Source organism: Alosa pseudoharengus, unplaced genomic scaffold (genome assembly GCF_046254945.1).
Source record: "Alosa pseudoharengus isolate Yale_2024_CS ecotype anadromous, Long Island Sound unplaced genomic scaffold, YU_APseudo_1.1 YU_APseudo_1.1_scf_23, whole genome shotgun sequence".
Taxonomy (NCBI): Eukaryota; Metazoa; Chordata; class Actinopteri; order Clupeiformes; family Clupeidae; genus Alosa; species Alosa pseudoharengus.
This window is the reverse complement of record NW_027468685.1, coordinates 25,592,040-25,612,011: the sequence shown is the minus strand read 5'-3', so window position 1 is coordinate 25,612,011 and position 19,972 is coordinate 25,592,040. Positions and strand designations below refer to the sequence as shown.

The following is a 19,972-nucleotide window of genomic DNA, read 5'->3' as shown; positions in this document are numbered from 1 at the left end:
CAAATGAGACCAACATTTGATACTGTTTGATACTGTTTCAAAGAAGAGAACTGTGCACTAGTTTTCTGTACTTTCTGTGATAAGGAAAACCTTTGGATAAATTAATAATACTTAAAGCTTCTTGTTGAAGCTTTTCCTGATGTAAATAAAGAATATACAACTGCCAAAGAGATCCCACAGCGGAAGAGTACTCTAATGTTCAGGAGTGAATACAGTGACAAAATAGTGCAGTCTTCTGTTTAACTGCAGTAATTCTAGCTCAGTATATGATTTATATGTGGAAATTCTAAATGCTTAACAATGTAAAAATACATTTTAGATATTGTATTTGTAACATACATGTACTACTTGGTTTTCATGTTAAGTATTTATTTCTCTTCTGGAAATAAAAGTGCATAGAACATGGAAAATCAGAAACCATTTTTTAAAATAAACATTAATAAACATCTTGTAACAGATCTCTTGCTTGTAGTTTTTTTATTCTGTTGTTGCTCTTGCTATGGACAACTGGTCTGGTAACTGATGACAGTAATTCAGGTAGTTTAGCATTTTGAGCTAATACAGAGGGACGGATCATCTGCTGGACAGGTAAACAACTTAAGCAGCAGTGAAACTGGTAACTTCACATTGGAGATAAGCTCTCTTAAAAACACAAAACAAACACAGGGAAAAACAGGGAGTGGAGGAGAAAGCAGAGATGCTTTTGATCTTGGCAGTTGACCTTTCGCTTCATATTTTAATGGGTTGTATTTTACGAGAAAACCTGATATGTCATCAGTTTTATATCAATGCAATGAGGCCTTTCCGTAAACATAAAGCATGTGCAATGTGTTTAGTCAGGAGTTTTTTTAATCCCATTAAAGTTACAACCGAAACAACATAAAAAAGGTATGGTTGTGGAAATTATTCTTTTCTCCTAAACGTCTTAACACATGACGAGTCTGTATTGCAGATGAAAACACAAATGAATCCTCCTCACATGTTTCTTAAAGGTGAACATCTGGGCCTTGGCCACAAGTGTCACTGGTATTCAGTTGGCTGGTTTAGGGAGACCGGGCCTATTGCCTTACCAACCCCCTAACAAGGAAACAACCAGGCTCTAGCCTAGAACCACATGGACTCTACAACCAGGCTCCAACAGCATCTCTGAACCACACTCACGTTGAACCTTCATCCTAATGGGTAACACATATCCTTTGACTTTCTTGAAGAGAACAGATTCAGGCTCTGGCTGAAAAGGCCTACAAACCACTTCTGCTTTGAACCACACCACGGGGAGGCCAATCATACAGGCCTATTTCAGATAATCTGAAAGTCAAAGATACAGACAGTTGTTGTCTTACAAGTGGTCTTGGCAAACTGTGAGAGTCAGAGCCGAGCAGAGCCAAGTTGTCTGTCTGCACCAAGGCTGTTTCAGTTTATTCTCCTTTGTTGACCTGTGGGAGGTCAAAGGTCAGGCTCTGATGGCCTTGAAGTCAGGTGGCACTCTGGGGGTAGCTGCCTGGCGGACCCTCGCCAACCTCATTCCTTTCAGGGCCCTCTCCAGACTCCATTTTCCTGGCAAGGATACAAAGCAAAAAGTGTATAGCAAGAAGTTACACAAGTGATTTAAAAACATCCAAAGATATCAACGTTTTTCAATACACATGAGTACAATATTGTTGCTGGACTAACCATGATTTGGTAACTCTTTTAAAAGCTGCAAAGTTTGACATACATTTGATGTGATCTGGTAATGAATTCCAAAATGTTGCCCCTTTCACTGAGAGGGCTGTCTGGGCAAAATAGGTTTTACAGTATGGAATTCTGCAATTGCTGCTTGTGGTTGCTCTAGTGGTTCTATTGCTGCTTTTCAATCTTTCTAGGATTTTTCAGAGGGGTTGAGGAGCAATATTGTTTATGCATTTAAAAATAAATTTATCAGAATGAAATAAGCAAAACATTAAATTACTGGTATTTGCTTAATATCTGACAATGATGGTACCGTATCTGCTTTTTGTCCAGGATTTGAAAGTCTTATTGTAAAGATGCTCTATGGCAGTGGTCCCCAAACTACGGCCCGCCACCTCATTTTGGGTGGCCCCCCAAAACATGTCCGTGGTATATACAGTAGCATCTGGCCCGCATGGGAGTACGACATCGTCAAACTATAACCTCCGTAATTTCCCCCATTCATTCTCTATGGCGAGTCTTAACAGTACACATGTAATACCCTTTGTCCACTGGTGGTTGCTTTGGCGCCGTTTCGTGTTTGCCATCGAAAACGGAATGAAATGTAGGCTTACCTGCAAACAATGTAAGAGGCCTATGCTGACTGCATCAGTGCTCAAAGTATTCTACAAGTTTATCAATTAATTGTTAGTAACTAACTAACTAACTCATTCAAATGTTCATACAAATTTAAAAAGTTCTCATCAGGTGAGTGAAAGTGGTCATTTCAGATGTTTTTGCCAGCCCTTCATAAAACTCTCATAGTTTGAGAACTTCAAATTATTTGTAGGATATTGCTTGTTCACAACTTGAGCTGTGTATGCAAAGACACAGAGTTCAGAGTTCACACATATAATGAATACATACTAATACTTTTGGGAATGCTATTTTTTATTAGTATTATTTTATTTGAGCTACATTTTACACTGATATGGCATGATTGCAATATAAACACAGCTAACAATGGTATTGAATTGCAGTAACATATGATTCAATGTAATGGAATATTCAACTAAGGTAGACTGCTGTTGTTCACAGCACTAAGCTATTTATGGTTACTAATATACTCTGAGTCTCTGGCCCTCTCTTAGAGCCAGGCACAGTGAGCTGGCCCTCGGAAGAAAAAGTTTGGGGACCACTGCTCTATGGTTTTAATTGTTGACTGGTTGGCTTGAGAGCAGGTTGTTAAACCATAGTTAAACCAAGAGAGTATCATGGAATTTAGAAAAAGCAAGGCACAGTCAACTGTTAGACAGTTTCTTATTATTTTAAACAGACTAAGTTGGCTTTGATGGGTTTACTGACTTTTTTACTGACTTAAAATGTAACTATACCTACAGTAGATATCTCACCTCTGACACTTGTTCAATGAGCTCACTTTTGAGTGTTGTGTAGCAGATGATTTTTCTAATGGAATTAGTTTTCTTAGTGTTTAATGTTAAGCAGGATGATTCAAACCAGGAAGACACTTTTACTAAGTTTCTATTTAGTTTGCAACTCAGTTATAGGTGTTAGTTAGGTTACCAGATGCATACACAACTGGATCATTAACATACATATGGAGACCTATTTCAGGGCATATACGTCTGGCAAGTAAAGTCTGGTACAGACTGAAAAATATAGGACCCAAAACAGTGCCCTGTGGAATGCCTTTTTTAAATCTAGGAAATACTGCACCAACTACATTCCCCTTATCAAGTGAGTGTTTCATATTTTCTGATAATAAACAGGTAGCTGTCTGTAGAATGGTTGTGTCTTAAACCAAACTGCAGAGGGTGCAGATAATGATTGGCCTCTAAGTAATGTAACAGTTGTTATGAGACCAGTGTTGTCACGATACCAAAATTAATGTTTCGATACCGATACCAAGTCAAGAATTGCGAGAATTGCCTTGACATCATCATCATCAGTAATATTGAATATACTGTAGTGTGATCATTCACACCAGTGGCCATCCCAGATTCTGCTTGACTCTCTCCACACAAACACACATGGAAAATGATGGCTTATGTCATATTTCATATATTCTGCATAATTACTAGTAAATATATTTAGCAATTTGAAAACTATTCTAAAACTATAACTATTTTTAAACTATTACACTTAGGCATATCTTTAATGTGGTGTGTAGGTCTAATTGAGTGCACATTAGTGATGTGTAGGTGTAATTGAGTGCCTGTCACTTTAAGAGATACGTGAGAGTAATTGACCTTGTCTTACGGTTTTAGTCTAGTGAATAAAAGTTGCACATAGCACATAAGGATATGTGGATGCAATTAATTATGTTTTGTATGTCATTAGATAATATAAATGTTAAAAAAATGTACAATTTGAAGAAAATCTTTCTGGGATCATAGAAGAGATAAGTGTCTTGCAATGTTCATTAATGATTTTAGCGAGCAATAATTGTCAAACGTGACCTGAGCTAGCGGGATAGTTAGCAAGGATCTCTCTTCAGATGTAAAAGTTTGCCATGGTTGCTTAGCCTATTTCTAAATTACATTGAACCCAACCTAATGACCAAAATCCCACAGCCTAGGTAGGTTAGCAACACAAACTTGTGAGATGCAAGTGTGCTAATCAACTTGATATTAGCCTATTATGATGTGTTAGTGTGTTACCATAGCATCACTTGAACTAGCAGCCATGTCTCGCTGTTTATAGCACGACAGCTGCGCTTACAGGTTAGGGGATGAGGCGCTAGAAGCATGCCTTGTGCACACGCATGTTACTTCAAAAGAACACAGTCATTCTCAAAAGTATAGATACTAAAAAAATTAAGCATCGTGACATTTTTAATTTCAGGGTATTGCGATACTTTTGTAGTATCGGTGCACCGTGCAACACTATACGAGACAACTCTTTGGAGAGAACTGGCTGATAGGTCTGTAGTTGTAGGTCACGGTGATCAGTGTCAAGAACAGGAGGAGTCTAATTCATGGCGTTCTGTAAAAGTGTAGCAAGGAGACTTCTGGATAGTCAAGAGGACTTTGCACCGCCATGAGTGCATTACTGGAAAATTACTGAAGGGGAAAATATTTTTTTTCCTGTTCAAAGTTTATGACAGGCCTACAGTAGGTAGAATTCTGGGATCTATCTGGGTAATGATGTGATTTGGATACTTTACTTGGATAGTCCACCCACAGGGACTCTTAACAGATCATCTGTTCAGATTCAAGTTCAGTATGTAACAGTTACTGAACATCACCTTAACCAAATCCAACCCCTAACCTTGACCTTAAATTGCATTTGAAATGAGTGTCAACAGATAGAATGTTGATAATCTAAGCAATTAAAGTGTGACTTGGATAATATTTATTTTCTCAGTAACAGGAAGAGAGGCTAATGTATAAATAGACAAAGCATCATCCTTCGTTACAGAGGTTTGGTTTTCAAAACATAAGGCATTCATTTGATGCCACACAAACCTATACAGTGAGAGCTGGGAACTCTTGTCAGAAAAGATTCATGATGTGGATGAGGCATGCGGTCATACATACTTTGACGAAGGCGAGGGAGAAGGCAACGGTAGGTGTTGCGGTAGCGAACGAAGACCCATTCAAACGCCAGGCAGTAGAGCAGCTGTACGGCCTTAAGCCTCAGACAGCCACCATAAGCAGAGCCCAGGGCACCATCTAAACACAACAAAAGCAAGAGAGACTGAGACAGAGAGTGGCAGAGAGAAAGAGAGGGGCAGAGAGAGAGAGAGAATGAGAGAGATACAGCACGCTCCACATTTATTGGCACCCCTGGTAAAGTTGAGTAAAAAATAAATATGAAAAATAATCAAATAAATAAAAATAGATACAAATGGTATTTTGGAGATCCTTATTTTTGCAATAAACACAATGAAGAAAAATCCAACCTTGAGGGGAAGCAAATTTATTCTGAGAAAAATCCTTCATAACAAAAACATGTGTCGCAATTATAGACCCCTCTGTATTTAATACTTTGTGAATTTTCCCTTTGCTAGTAAATAGCTCTTCATTTTCTCCTGTCACAGAAAGCAGGGGATTTGAGATTATGCCTCTTTACAGACTCTCTCAAGAACATCCAGATTTAGATTCAGGCAAAGTGACTGTAGCATTCAGCCACTCCAGCCATCTCAATAGACAAGAAATGCCTTTTCCTGGGGTGCCTTTTAAATAACATATCAACATGGAGTAGGGGTGTAACGGTTCATGTATTCGTATTGAACCGAAACGGTACGGGCGTCACGGTTCGGTGTATGAAATTACACGGAGAATACACGGTATAAAAATACATAAAACTCGTGTGCGGATTAATTAATGTCATGCGCAATTACTGTTAAGTAGCGAGAGTTACGGGAGTTCTTTAGCGACACCTAACGCTAATCTGTAGCCTCGCCTTAGCTCTGAAGCTCTGATTGGCGCCTATGTTTTTTTTTGTCAGGTCGTCGGTCGAGTCCGTCAGTCATTAGCAGCACTAAGATTAGACCTACAAGAGTTAGAGGATCCGCTGGTCTCTTTAAGATCGCAAGTTTGAGAACTTCAGTTACAGTAACGTTAGTACAGGCGGAAGAGTGGTGGATAAGATGAAATTGTGTGTCGGCGTTGTTCAGCATTGGGTATGTGAGTGGAAAAAATGCTACACATATTCGAAGCCATCACCCAGATGATGTAGGCTACCAATCACTGAAACAAGGGGAAAGAAACTTCCCGTGCGCTTCAGCAGCCTTTGGATACACATACAAATAGGGCCAAAACCTATGGCTTAAATTAAATTATTTCGTAATGACAGAAAGCTATGTAAATCGCGTGGTAATTACCTTTATGTTGGGGTAACTTGTAACTTCTCACATGAGGAGCTGGTAGTGTAAGTGCAGACAGTAAAATAAAGTGACAACGCTAACCAGGCTAATAAACAAACCATGCTACGGTGAGTTAACGTCAAAGGGCAAAGTCACGTGACTTCTAGTTGTAGTCTGTTTATGAAATGAAAGGAGCAATTTCGTTTTTAAAAAAAAGGCAAAATAGTGTGATATTTTCACAGTTAGTAGGCTAGATTATTACTTTACACACAATGAAAAATATTGAGGCAAATTGTAGACCCTTCCATATACAACACAGATGTTGAAGGTCTTGCTTAAGTGGATTTTTAAAAATCATTTTCTATGTAATTTGCACAGTTTTATAGCTGATTGTCTTATTTTGTTTACAAGTTACAGATTGAGTCTGGGCACTTATTGTACTGTTTAGCCTACATCTTACACACTTCAGGCTGTTGCAGATAGCTCAGGGAAGAGACTGTATGACACTAGGTGGTACAGCCTGAGACATGTACAAAAAAAAATGCTTTCTGCATTTTTGTTTTGCTTTTCCCTCCATTGTACCGAACTCGTACCGAACCGTGATGTCCGAACCGAGGTATGAACCGAACCGTGACTTCTGTGTACCGTTACACCCCTAGTGGAAAGTGCTGTATGAGGTCTAACACACCTTTATTAAACCCTTGTCTGACTGCCTTAGACCTACAAAAAAACGCATTCAACACAGAAATAAAGACACTATAACCAAAAAAGCTTCCAGGAAACAGGTAAAGGGAAACTAGAGGGAGTCTGGGTCAAACCTCACACACACACACACACACACAGAGTCTGGGCCATCCTTGACTGACCGTGGTTGTTCTGTTTGATGCAGTTGTATGTGGTTTTGGCCATCGCCCAGACCATCCTCAGGAAGAAGACTGGATTGGTCCCCACAGTCTGACCTTTAGGCAAACCCTGCATGCACACATGGAATCTGCACAAGAGGCAACGGATACAGGGCATCAAGGGATGAAAATCACACACACACACACACACACACACACACACACACACACACACACACACACACACACACACACACACACACACACACACACACACACAGTGTAAACTCAGGTAGCCTGCTGGAGTGCCACAGGGTGTGTGATTACTGCATTCTGAAATAACCCTTGAGGCCACTAAAGAGGTAAAGTTCTATATCTAAGCCCATTAAGTAATACCAGGAGTGATACCCTTGCCCTCTTCTCCACCCTGCTGTCAACACCCCCCCCCCCCCCCCCCCCCCAAACACACACACACACACACACACACACACACACACACACATCACCCTTGCCCTCCCCTCCACCCTGCAGTACACTTCCGTTCAATCCCACTACCATTAGGGCCTGTAAACTGGTGGCTTACATAAACACAGGGAAGTGGCCCAGCCCAGCCCAGCGACTGACCGTCGTAAACTCATCCTCCACGTTAAACATCAACTGGCCAGGACTCCAAGCACATGCAGTTACTTACACAGCAGCCCGCAGGCCTGTCCTTGGATCTCCCCCAAGCAACACCAAGTCCAAAGTCTCTTCTATCGCCACTCAACAATCATATTCTGGGCATAATGATGGCAATGAAGTTCTTTTACAACGATTTGCTATAACCCCATGCTACATGTGTGGCGACAGAACAAGGCTGGAAAACAGACTGTTATGATACCTACCGGTTTATTGTAGCTACATTGTGATTAACTGATAGAATAAGTTTGGGAAGAGGCAAGATTGCCCACCGCCTTTTCCCACGACCCCTGGTAAAAAAAAACTTCAGAGAGCCGTTACCTCATAGCCTGGAGAAGCACGATCTTGTAGATGTTTTTATAGACGGTCTCCAGGGAATTTGTCTAAAGAGAAGATAAAGGCTTTTAAATCAGGTCAAACAAGAGGGAGATAATGTGAATGATACACGTGGATAGCTGACTGCAGTACTATCCTTTACCATTGAGGGTAAATGGGATTATTTTCATCACTGGGTGATGATTCACTCTAAACCCTTATGGACGATTTCCATACAGTACATGAATTAAGTCTAATTCTAGACTAAATGCTTATTTCCAATGGTGATTTCCATTGCAGTTCTCTTTTGATCTAGGACTAGGCTTAATCCATGTATGGGAAACTGGCCCTGAAAGAACTAAATAATAAAATCTCTGTTGAGCTATAGAACAAGACAATGAGATAGATTGAATGTTAATTATTAATCCTACTTAAATAAATAAAACTGAGCTGAACTGAACTTAAACTGCATAAAAAATCCTTCAGACTCTTCACTACTGACTGTTGTGCCTCCTTCACTGTCCCACCACCTGTCAACTCAGTAGCAATAGCAATTCAGTCCTGTGAAACCAAAGCTGCAATATCAGTATGTCTTCTTTTTATTTTATTTTATTTGTATTGATCCTTTATTTTACCAGGTGAGTCCCATTGAGATCTTACATCTCTTTTTCAAGGGAGCCCTGGACTCACAAGAGTAAAAAAATTACACTTTACAAATTACACTTTTCTCCTCAGAGATGTGTTTGTATAGCACTTCAATAGTGTCATTTAGTTAAAAACAGTCTTTCAATGAAATGCAATTTAATGCAATGCGTCTCCCTGAAAGAGTCTGAGGATGCACGAGGGGCGCTCACCCGGAGGTCCAGCATGATGGCGTCGCACTTGAGCCGCAGGATGGTCATCAGCTTTCTCCTCATGAACAACGCGGGGGAGCGGGAGGAGCCCAGGGTCAGGCTGTAGCGCAGCGATAGGCCAGCGTAACTAAGACAGAGCAGAGAAGTAAGACAAATACAGCAACGGGATTGGATACATCGAAAAAGCAAAAATGTCAAAAGTTATCTACACTACTGTGCTGACTTAAATCCAAAATGCCCTATTTTCCGGGGCAAGGCTTTAAACAGCTTTCTAACTGGGAATTTTTGCCTTGGAGTGGGGGTATTGCACATTTATTTATTAATATTTAATTAACCAACATACATTTGATATACCAACAGTGAATACTTGGAAAAGCAGCAAGCTCCACTGCAACAAATATCATACTAGAACAACATTTCTGATATAATAGGTTGGTGCCAGGGCCAGGTATGAGAAGAGGAAGGTACTGGTGTGGATAACTCTTACCTGGAGTAGTCATCAGAAATCTTGCCCTGTACACTAACCTGATAAATATGAACCCACTCAATGTTTAACATGTAGAACACATGTGCAGGTGTCACCTGAATCATCTCCCAGATGAATATCTATCTAAAATTTACCAGCATATATTTGATGAACAGACAGCTAATACCTGGAAAATAAATAAAATGTGGCATGCATGTTGTTTGGAGATCAGCAGTTACTCCTGAAGTTACTGGGTAAGCCAGTAACCTTGCTTTGTAGTATACCTCTGGTGAAGTAGTATTGTGCTGTGTTGGTTTGGGTTGTGTAGGTGAAGTAGTATTGTGCTGTGCTGGTTTGGATTGTGTAGGGGCCTGTACTACGAAGGGAGCTTAACCTACCCAGATGTAACCCAGGGTTACTTTGTTAAACCGGGGTTGACAAAACCTGGTTATCTTAAGTGGTGTTAATCGGTACTACGACGCTGTTTATGAAGTTGATTTGTTGAGCCGGGGTTAACCTAATTGGAGTTTGTGCGCGTTCACATAAAAGGGGCGGGTTGCAGTGCAAGTCACCACTTTCAATGATGACGCGATCACCTTATTTTACGGATGAGGAATGCACAATTATTATGCCAAGTTATGAGGAATTAAAACCCACTCTACGACAAAAATCAAATACGTCGGCAGTGAACAAAGCAAGGCAAGGCTGTTGGCAACGTATTGCAGATCGGGTAGCCTAAATGCCTAAAAGTAAAGTTTTATTTCCACATGTTCTTCAAATATGTGTTACGGAGGATTAATAACTTGCGGAATGTATGAAATGAGTTGAAATAATTAAATTGCCTATTTTGAGTTCATAGAAATGCCTACAGATGCAACACAATTTAGAAGTGGGCATATAGATTACAGTAATAGGATAACTGAATGTTTAAGTAGCCCCCATTGACTGATTTAGTGTATGCCTAATCCTGTGAACATTTCAGATGCAACACCATTGCCAAACGCACATGGCAGCAGGTGAAAATGAAACACAAACACATTATTCAGAATAGTAGGTTTATATAGTTATAGCTTGCATTAATATTTCTTAATTATGAAAACATGTAGGTCTAGTATGCTTATAGCCTTCACTTGGCCTCTGTTTTACAGCTAACAAGAAAAAGGTGTCTGTGAACACTACTGTAAGGAGTGTTTTACAGTAGCAGAGGAGTTGGCCATCGCAAATAATAGTGGAAGGCCGATTGTGGAAGGGGTTGAGGGAGGCATTCGGTCGGATTCTGGTGCTGTGGAAATGTGTAGCCTTTATGTGCAGGGTACAGTAATATGACATTCAATTCAACAAGTTTGTTAAAATGGTGATTTTAATTTATTAGGCCTAGGCTATGTCCGATTTATTTTACGCTATTCTTGCTCAGATGTTCAGCATACTGTAGACTAGGCTAGGCCTATGTCCGATTTATTTTCGGACATACAGTAGGCCTATTCTTGCTCAGATGTTCAGCATCACCGATTAGATAGAAAACATGAATGTCCACGTAAGGGCATTGCTATGACGGGTGACATTAGAGACTTCTGCCTAGATCATCTGACAAACATAACGAATTCCCTCGGGTGACAATCTATATCTTCATAGAGAATATATATATATATATATATATATGGTTATGGTTATGGTTATGGATTTAGCAGACGCCTTTGTCCAAAGCGACATATAAATACAAAACAACATAATAATATTTAAAAATGAACAGGGAACAGATTAAAATCTAGGTCAAATATAGTAAGGAGAATAGTTGTAGTACACAATAATATCAATTCAATCAATAGCCTAATAAAAAAGCAATGTAAAAAAGGGGAAAGGCAATAATAAAAACAATAATGTCAATTCAATCAATAATATAAAACAATAACATGCTAAGACTACATTAAGGAGAATATCAATAATAAACAATAATGTCAAATTAATTAACAGCCCAATTAAAATAAAACAACATTATATAAACCATAACACATAAGCGCTTAAACAACTAAGTATATGTTGAATAGGAATGTCTTTAGACCCCTCTTAAACGACCCAAAACTACCACAGGAACGGAGACCACTGGGCAGTTCATTCCACCAACATGGAACCACTGAAGAAAAGAGTCTGGAATTAGACCCAGTTTTTATGACTGGTCGACACAACATACGCCCACCATATATATATATATATATGGCGGTTTCTAAAACCCCTCGAAGAGAGCACCTCACGATTTGCGCTCCGATGTCGTTTGGATCATCCAGGTACGCCGACATAGTCTCGAATTGTTAGTGGAGGGGTGGTAGGCTACTTATAAAGGGTGTGGTTAACGGAAACCTCGGGTTAACCAAGAACATAACCTGCTCGGAGCAGGTTTGAGATGCAGCGTAAATTGCCATGGCAGCATACCTCGGTTAAAACCTATCCACTTTTCGTAGTACGGGTTAATCGGGAACTTACGCCACACGTGATCAAGTTACTCTCAAAGTTACCCAGATAAGCCAGTAACCCCGCTTCGTAGTACAGGCCCCAGGTGAAGTAGTATTGTGCTGTGTTGGTTTGTGTTGTGCAGGTGAAGTAGTATTGTGCTGTGTTGGTTTGTGTTGTGCAGGTGAAGTAGTATTTTGTTCTATTGTGTCCTGCAGGTGGCACTATACTCCGTAGTATAACCCTCTGGTGACTGACGTGGCTCCCACCTGGAGTAGTCGTTGGAGACATCCAGGGACTGTGTGTCCAGCAGCAGGCCGCACCAGGGGAAGAGGCAGTGCTGGGGCAGCACCTGCACCCCGGGAAACCTCACGCCCTCCTCCAGCGGGAAGTTCACCGCCACCTTCTGGGGGTTCACCACACAGCCGTACTGGGGCACCCCCGCCAGCAGGGTCCTGCCCAGTGGGCACAAAGCAGGCAGAACACCTTGTTATTGGTCTCTTCTCAAACTCTTATTCTATTATTTTATTCATCTTTCATTTCTTTATGTCAAATGATTTAACTTTACTGGAAACCACTTAGGTACTTCTGTTGTTGTTGTTTTTTTAAATCATACTTTATAAAAGTAACTTGACTTTATTTGAGCTAACTCCATTACAGTGGTTATAACAGCAGTATTTATTGTTAGTTTGCTAGTTGTTTATAGAACTTCTCTGTGCAAAAACGCACCTTAAAAATTTTAATAATACAGTGAATGAGAGTGGGAAAGGGGAACAGCTTATTCACAAAAATAGTTACATAGCAGATAAACAACTTGCATGACGTGTTAGGGTTGTGTGTTTGAAAGTGAAACAGCCATTGGGGGTTTATAGTATGCCTTTTGTCAGAGACTCACTTGAGAAAATACATGGCTCTGTTGAGTTTAGGGGTGATGAGGAGAGAGTCATCCACCAGCCTCATCAGGCACCTAATGAAAGGGAAGGAAAAACATTGCAAGTCAGGGTTAAAGGAGAAGTCCTTGAATCTGCCAAAAGCTTGTTATGTTGATATATGAGCTCAAGAACCAATCAAATGCACCCTCACTTTTTTTATGTACAAATAATTTTGGGTGCTTTATATGCCTTTAATCAGACAGGACAGTAAACAGTGACAGAGAGATGAGGTGGGAGCGGGAAATGACCCGGGTCGGACTCGAACTGAGAGAGCGCTGCAACCAGATGCGCCACAGCACCCCCTACACCCTCACTTCTGTGAAACAACATTGTCGATTGCTGTATGGAAAGCATCTAAGCCACTTACCTATCTACAGGACCACAGTTGTTTTTTAGCAAACACATTATGTAGACAGCAAAAGGACCAAACAATTTCCACTAAATTTCCTGAGGCATTATGGACTACAATCAAGCACCTTTTTGTGTTCCTTTGACACATTTACAATAGTGACACCTACTGGCCAGATGAGATTTTGCAGGGCCATTTTTCAAAACTAACCACACCACCATCATGGAGCTTCAGTATGCGGATGACAAAGCTATCGCAGCCCACTCCTCAGGAAATCTCCAGAGCATTCTGAATTCCTCTGCCAAGGCATACAGAGCCCTGGGTCTAGCCTTAAACATCAAGAAGACCCAGGTCCTATACCAACCTCCACCCAACCAGCCATCAATTCAGCTCACCATAAACATGCACAACAAAACTCTCGATAATGTTGATCACTTCCCCTACCTCGGCAGCCTTCTCTCCTCTAAAGCTCACATTGACTCTGAGGTCAACCATCGCCTGAGCTGTCCTCCTGGTCAACGATACACACAACAGATCCTGTACTCTAAGTTGAGGGAAGGTCAGCGAGCCCAAGGTGGACAAAAGAAACGTATAAAGGACAATATCAAAAACAGTCTAAAGAAATTCAACATCACATCAAGCAACTGGGAGCACATTGTAATAGACAGGCACCGCTGGAAGAAATCTGTGCAGCTGTGTCGCTGAGACAAAGCAACATCACCGCAAGAGAAGACAGAAAAAGGCTCCACCACCACCCACCACATCAACTTTCCCCTGCTCACATTGCACCACAAAATATGGAGCATGGATCGGCCTCTACAGCCATCTGAAGACACACACTGCACCAAAATATGGAGCACGGATTGGCCTCAACAGCCATCTTAAGACCCGCAAGACGCACCTACGTCTCAAGTGATCTCCAACGATGGTGTGTGTGTGTGTGTGTGTGTGTGTGTGTGTGTGTGTGTAAGAAGGTGAGGTTCTGTGTGACGTACCCTCCTTTCTCAGTGACGTGGCTGAGCAGGGATTTTTCCATGTGACCATAACACAGATTACACAGCATACTGGACACCACCGACCCCTGAGGGATGCCGCAAACCTGCCGGAACGTTCTAGAACAAAAAAAAAACAAAAAACATAAAATATGACAAATACCCACAAACATGTGAAACCACACCGCCTTTAAGATCAACTAATAAAAAAGTACTAATGGATTGATGGATTGATGGATGAATGGATTTCAAAAATACTCACTGCTTTCCAAACCGAACAACACAACTCTTAAGCATCTGTTTGAAAAAGGCAAGCAAGTCTCCTCCCTTTATATCTGGTGAGTTATACTGCAGGAAGAAAAGGGCCATTAGAGAGGCGTGAGGGGTGCAGGAGGAGAACACACAGTTAAGTCAGCTTCATTAAGCACGAGTACATTTTATGTGGTTAATGTCACTTCTATTGGTCACCAATCATTCAGACTCACATTCTCCACCAAAATGGCATTGTGGAGTTTCCCGTTCTCCTGTTCCTGCATCACAAAACCTTTCATGTTGATACAGGCCTGGGCCTCTGCCTGGTAGCAACACACACACAGGCACATAGACACACAGTATTACTTGTCATTTTATTTATTGCTGGGGATATCATATTTTTATGTCTGCGTAATAATTGTGTGTGTGTGTGTGTGTGTGTGTGTGTTTACTCACCCTTGTGCAGAACTGTTTTCTCAGGCCCTGCAGGGGATCGCTCCAGACTTTGGCGTACTGTCGCACAGAGAAAGCCACGTCCTGCACAGGCAGAAGCACCTCACTGACCACACGCACAAGCTTGTCATGAGGCAGGCTGTCATACGCTCCGCTGATGTCCACCTGCCAGAGAAAACAACAAAGAAATACTGTGGTGTCATTTCATTTTCACTGTAGACAGTAAAAAAAAAGTTTTGAACGGTTTAATGCAGGTTTTAAATACAAATAAAGGAAGATGCCTTTTCCATCCAGTTGATTTCAAAGCATTATACAGGGTTCCTACACATTTTCCATTTCAAAATTCCATACTTTTTCCATACTCAAATGTTCAAACTTCTCGTTAGATTTTTCTGACCATATTCTAGACATTGTCAATGGAGTGTTCTACTATCATTGTGAAAAGCTGTATAATAATGTTTATTATTAACTTGTTAGCCCTCAGAAAACACTTGCCCATTGTTGAATACTTTTCGTTGGGGAAGTGCTGTGTTGGAGACTAGTGCACTGCTGGCAGAGGCCTCAGAAATCACCGTAAACAGTATTATTTGTTTGCAATAACAGTTTATCAGATAATGCAGTATCCATGTCTTGGTAACTTTTACAAAATCAAAAAAGTCTACCAGTGTTTTAGCCGAAAATAGCAGAGCTACGCAAAACAAACCAGTTCACAATGGTATAATGGTATATATAGGCACGTGCATAGAACAGGGGTTCTCGATTTGGTTTTGGTACCAGGGTCCCCTTGTGGGAGAGATTTTTTTCTGAGGAGCCCATTCAATTATATCTTGATGATGTGGACTGACAACTTAAGCTACACAACAGTAGGAATGGTTCATTATGACCTGAGTGAAGTGATTGGCACTGTAGATGCAATAGTCTGGAAACACAAATATTTCTCCATACCTTTGTTTCTTTTTTCCATACTTATCCAGACCTGGAAATGACTAAAATCAAATTCCATACTTTTCCAGGTTTTCCATACTGCGTAGGAACCCTGATTATAAAAAGACATCTCTGCAGTTTCTCTCATGCGCGCATGCACATGCACGCAGGCACACACTTTGACAAAGTACAATACAGGCAGACAGACAGATAGATAGACACACACACACACACACACACGCTCACACACTTTGACAAAGTACAGTACACACACATACACACACCTTGACAAAGTATAGTGGTGTGGGTTTGGTCTTCTGCTGCTGAGCGGTGGTCTTTAGGACCCTGTGGATGTCCTGTCTTCCCCAGACTGTGGAGCCTAGCAGGGTCGGCGAGGACTTCACACACACACCCAACACATCACGCAGGTTCTTCACACTCCGCTGGAAGCGCTGGCCAAAAATAAACACAAACACCACTACCATAATACACACATGCTCTGGACGTACAGTGGTGGTCCTTTTAACACTTTAACACTCAATTTATCTCAGGTGCCAGTGCTTTATGGATGGGGTGTGGCACACTTTTCTCTTGCCCCCAAAATATATACGCGATATATATAAAGAGAGCCTTGCCTTTCTTCTTCATGATGCTCGAGCACAAACATATATTGCAATCGTATAAAGCTATGTTGATGATACTCTATGTATTCTTCTACAGTGAATGTCATTTCTCCACACCTTGGTTACAGGATCCGTTCCCACGACTCGTGTGATGGGCCGCATGCCGTGAGTTTTGGGGATGAAGCGAAGTCGAGCGGTCACTGTGGTTTTGGGGAGGGACGCCACCTCCAGTGGCGTAAGGGTTTGCCACTGGCCCTTGGACTGGTGCTCCCTGAGAAATTAGGGATGGCGGTAGCATAGTGGTTAAGTAGCTGGGCTCGCACGCAGTAGTCTGAAAAGTTGTGGGTTCAACACCCGGTTTGCACTGTTGTGCCCAGCAAGGGACTTAACCCCGAGTTGCTCCGGGGACAATGGCCCTTGTAATATACTTGATATATGCAAGCAAGTCATTTGAATAAAAGTGTCTGCTAAATGAATAAATATTTGAAATTAAATGAAGACTATGTATTTTGGAGTCAGAAACACAAAGTGTTTTCATGGAGGATCAATACTGAATGCCGGTATTTTAACGCTATCATACTGCTAACCTTGATACCATCTGTGCTAATCACACAGCTACTCATGACATACAACTTGAGTTTTCTTGCAGTTGCTAAGAAACCACATGTACTTCAGCCACAATTATATTCAATGGAAGGGACCACAACATGCTTCACCTGAATGCCAGGTTACGAAGCTTGTTCCAGACTTCTCGTCTGTAGAACCGTAGGGCGTGCTTCCGGCCCATGCTCTCTGTGACATAGAACGTGGCTTTGACCAGACCCAGCACGTAACTATCCAGCAGCCAGGCCAGGAACTGGCCCAGGAGACGCTTCCGGTACCGGTGCTCACTGGGACAGTGGACTGAATGAACGAGGTGAGAGAAAGGAAAAGGAGGGGGAGAGATGGAGTGAAAGAAAAAAGAACGACAAGAGAAAGAGAAAGAAAGAGAAAGAGAATTAAAGAAAGAAAGAAAAATCGAGAAAGAAAGCGAGAGAGAGAGAGAGAGAGATGACATATGATAAGACGATATGTTTAATAACGTCCTGAAGTATACAAGTGTACAAATTATATACAAATTCCCATCACAAAGTAGCAAAACACTACTCTAACTCAACAGAGCACAATCAAAACATTGCCACACAACATCAGAAGGCAGGATCACCCAATACAACACAGAAATGACAAAACAAAGCCTCCGCACCACCACATACACATACCTCTGGCCTTGAGACCCAGCCAGTGGCAGTCTCGGACCTTCACGCGCCACATGACATGCGCCAGGGAGAGGCTCTCAAACTTCCCCAGCCTCAGCAGCTGCTTGACCCGGGTAAGGAACAGGGCGCGGTTCTGTTCGGACCCCCACAGCTCCTCTGGCACCACGTAGAGAAGACACTCGCGCACAAACAGGTAGACCCGGTACGGCAGGCAGTGGGCCGCCAGGAGAAACGCCATGTCACTCCCCGGCCCGGTGCCGGCGGTGGTGGCTACCGAGCACTTCTTGCGCATGAAGTGGAAGTAGGGGCACTTCCTGTGGTTGCGCAGCAGGCGGCTGAAGAGAGGCGCCATGTTGAAGAAGCGGCGGGGGAGTCTCCTGGGGCGGGGCTCCTCGCCGCGCAGGTACGCCTCGCCCTGCAGGAACACCAGACGCACCACGTCGGGCCCCTGGAGGCCCCTGGGGCCGTTGGCCCCGCACGTCGCCAACTTCCTGTTGAGCAGAAAGCCCCTGAGGCCGCCGCCGCCGTAGAGAACGCGGAGCATGCGGATGAAGCACTCCGACGGCCGGGGAGAGGGCTGGTCTGCTGGCTTCCAGCTAAAAGAGCCATGAGAGGTGGCCGTAGCCTGGGCTGTTCCTGTAGCCCTTTTGGGGTGCCTGGAGACACAGGAGTTTTCATTGATAGCCTGAGTGGCGTTAATGTTGTGATGGGAGGTCTGTTCACTATTGATGATATTGGTGTTGTGACTTGGCCCTGCAGAATCACATGTCCTCTCCACTGCCGGGCAACGTCTTCGTTTCCCCGGTAATCCCTCATCATCTCCAGCACATTCCTTCCCATTTTCCCTTTTCCTCTTTCTAGAAACTTCTTGAGAACGTACCTTGGTGCTTGACCGTCTCCACTGGCTATTCCATGGTGGATTGGCTGGAGGAGGTTGAGAAGGAGGTTTACAGAGGAGGAACCTGAATGAGGCGTTAGCGGACATCAAGTCATATACAGGCACTCCACACACCTGGAAAAGACAGGTGGGGGGCGCAGCAGTAAATAAGGAGCAGTTTCGCAGCAGGTGTTGGGTGAGATCAGTGCCCAGTCGCTGGTTAATTTTCTTCCAGAGGTCACTGCTGTGAATAAACGCGGGACTCATGGTTATCACGCCATGGAATTTGAAAGGGTCTGCATCTCCGTCTTTGTCACTCCAAAGGTAACCAAACTTGAGGACGTTTCTGTTCTTGTTCTTCATCATGGTGTTCAGGACGTAAGCGAGGACCTCCGGTAACGTGCTGAGCTTTTAAAAGACAGATGCGAGAGTTTAATGGCTCCATGGTTTTCGCTGGTAGACTTTCACTTAACACCAACGCATTTCAGTGCAATGCATTTCTGAGTAATAGTGTTTACAAGAACTGTATGTGTTACAAGACAATATAAGCAACTCAGTAGTAATGTGTTTGCATCTGCTGTGTACGTGTTTACGCTCCGTAATATTCCTTTCGCGGAGTAATGATGTAAACGAACATGTGTGAGATGCATGAATATGCTGAAAGTCTGAAACCAAATGAGGCTCGTCGCACAATATACACGAATAGAGAAAAATACCTGGTCGCTACTCGGAGCATCTTTCATCGGCTTCTCAACGCACACGATTAGCCCTTTGAGGAGCGCCTTGAATCGACTGGTATCGGAATCTTCAACCAAGGCTACTTTCCTGCCATCGCTGAGAGTGACACCATCGACGTACTCTTCTATTGTTTGAACAGTTGGATAAAGTGAACGAAGTATGTCGAGGAGACGACATAAACCAACCTCTGCCATGTCTTTTCTTTAAAAAACACAGGATAGTCAGCAGTGTCCGTCATACTCGTGTTTCCACACTTCCTGTTTTGATCATTCCCGCGGTACGAAGGGAACCAATGGGATTTTAACAGAGGTGTGTCCTGATTACGCACAAACCGAAAGCCTACCCCAGTGACAGCTGAACGAAAATGAGACACAACCTAGTTAGTAGCACATTACCTCAATGCATCCAGATCAGGGAATATTCTGATAACCAAACTATAGTGATCCCTTAAATGAATAAAAGCATTGAGTGTGTCATCCTGATTGCAGTGACACT

The 19,972-nt window shown here is 42.3% G+C and overlaps 1 protein-coding gene across 2 annotated transcripts; it reads right to left on the bottom strand.

Annotated features, from left to right (window-relative positions):
* Nucleotides 1-355: 355 nt before the first annotated feature.
* Nucleotides 356-19,772, bottom strand: tert (telomerase reverse transcriptase). Of its 2 annotated transcripts, XM_076302147.1 has the most exons (16): nt 19,456-19,772; nt 17,866-19,147; nt 17,323-17,509; nt 16,724-16,877; nt 16,268-16,435; nt 15,063-15,224; nt 14,840-14,929; nt 14,617-14,702; nt 14,358-14,474; nt 12,977-13,048; nt 12,351-12,536; nt 9,171-9,297; nt 8,323-8,384; nt 7,348-7,472; nt 5,211-5,345; nt 356-1,557 (listed from the first exon to the last, which is right to left on the bottom strand). In XM_076302147.1, the coding sequence occupies exons 1-16, from the start codon at nt 19,669-19,671 to the stop codon at nt 1,454-1,456; spliced, it is 3,273 nt and encodes a 1,090-aa protein (XP_076158262.1). In that variant the 5' UTR covers nt 19,672-19,772; the 3' UTR covers nt 356-1,453. The 2 variants fall into 2 exon arrangements, with proteins under 2 accessions (XP_076158262.1, XP_076158264.1); XM_076302149.1 differs by lacking the exon at nt 356-1,557 and having other exon boundaries at nt 5,227-5,370.
* Between the last annotated feature and the right edge of the window lie 200 nt (nt 19,773-19,972).

Excerpts from the sequence above, each read along its gene's own strand:
- tert (XM_076302147.1), bottom strand. The coding sequence starts at position 19,671 with ATGGCAGAGGTTGGTTTATGTCGTCTCCTCGACATACTTCGTTCACTT. Across the intron at positions 14,703-14,839 it reads ATGCCATTTTGGTGGAGAAT|TATAACTCACCAGATATAAA; the intron begins GTGAGTCTGAAT and ends TTCTTCCTGCAG. Across the intron at positions 8,385-9,170 it reads CCATCATGCTGGACCTCCGG|ACAAATTCCCTGGAGACCGT; the intron begins GTGAGCGCCCCT and ends TCTTCTCTTTAG.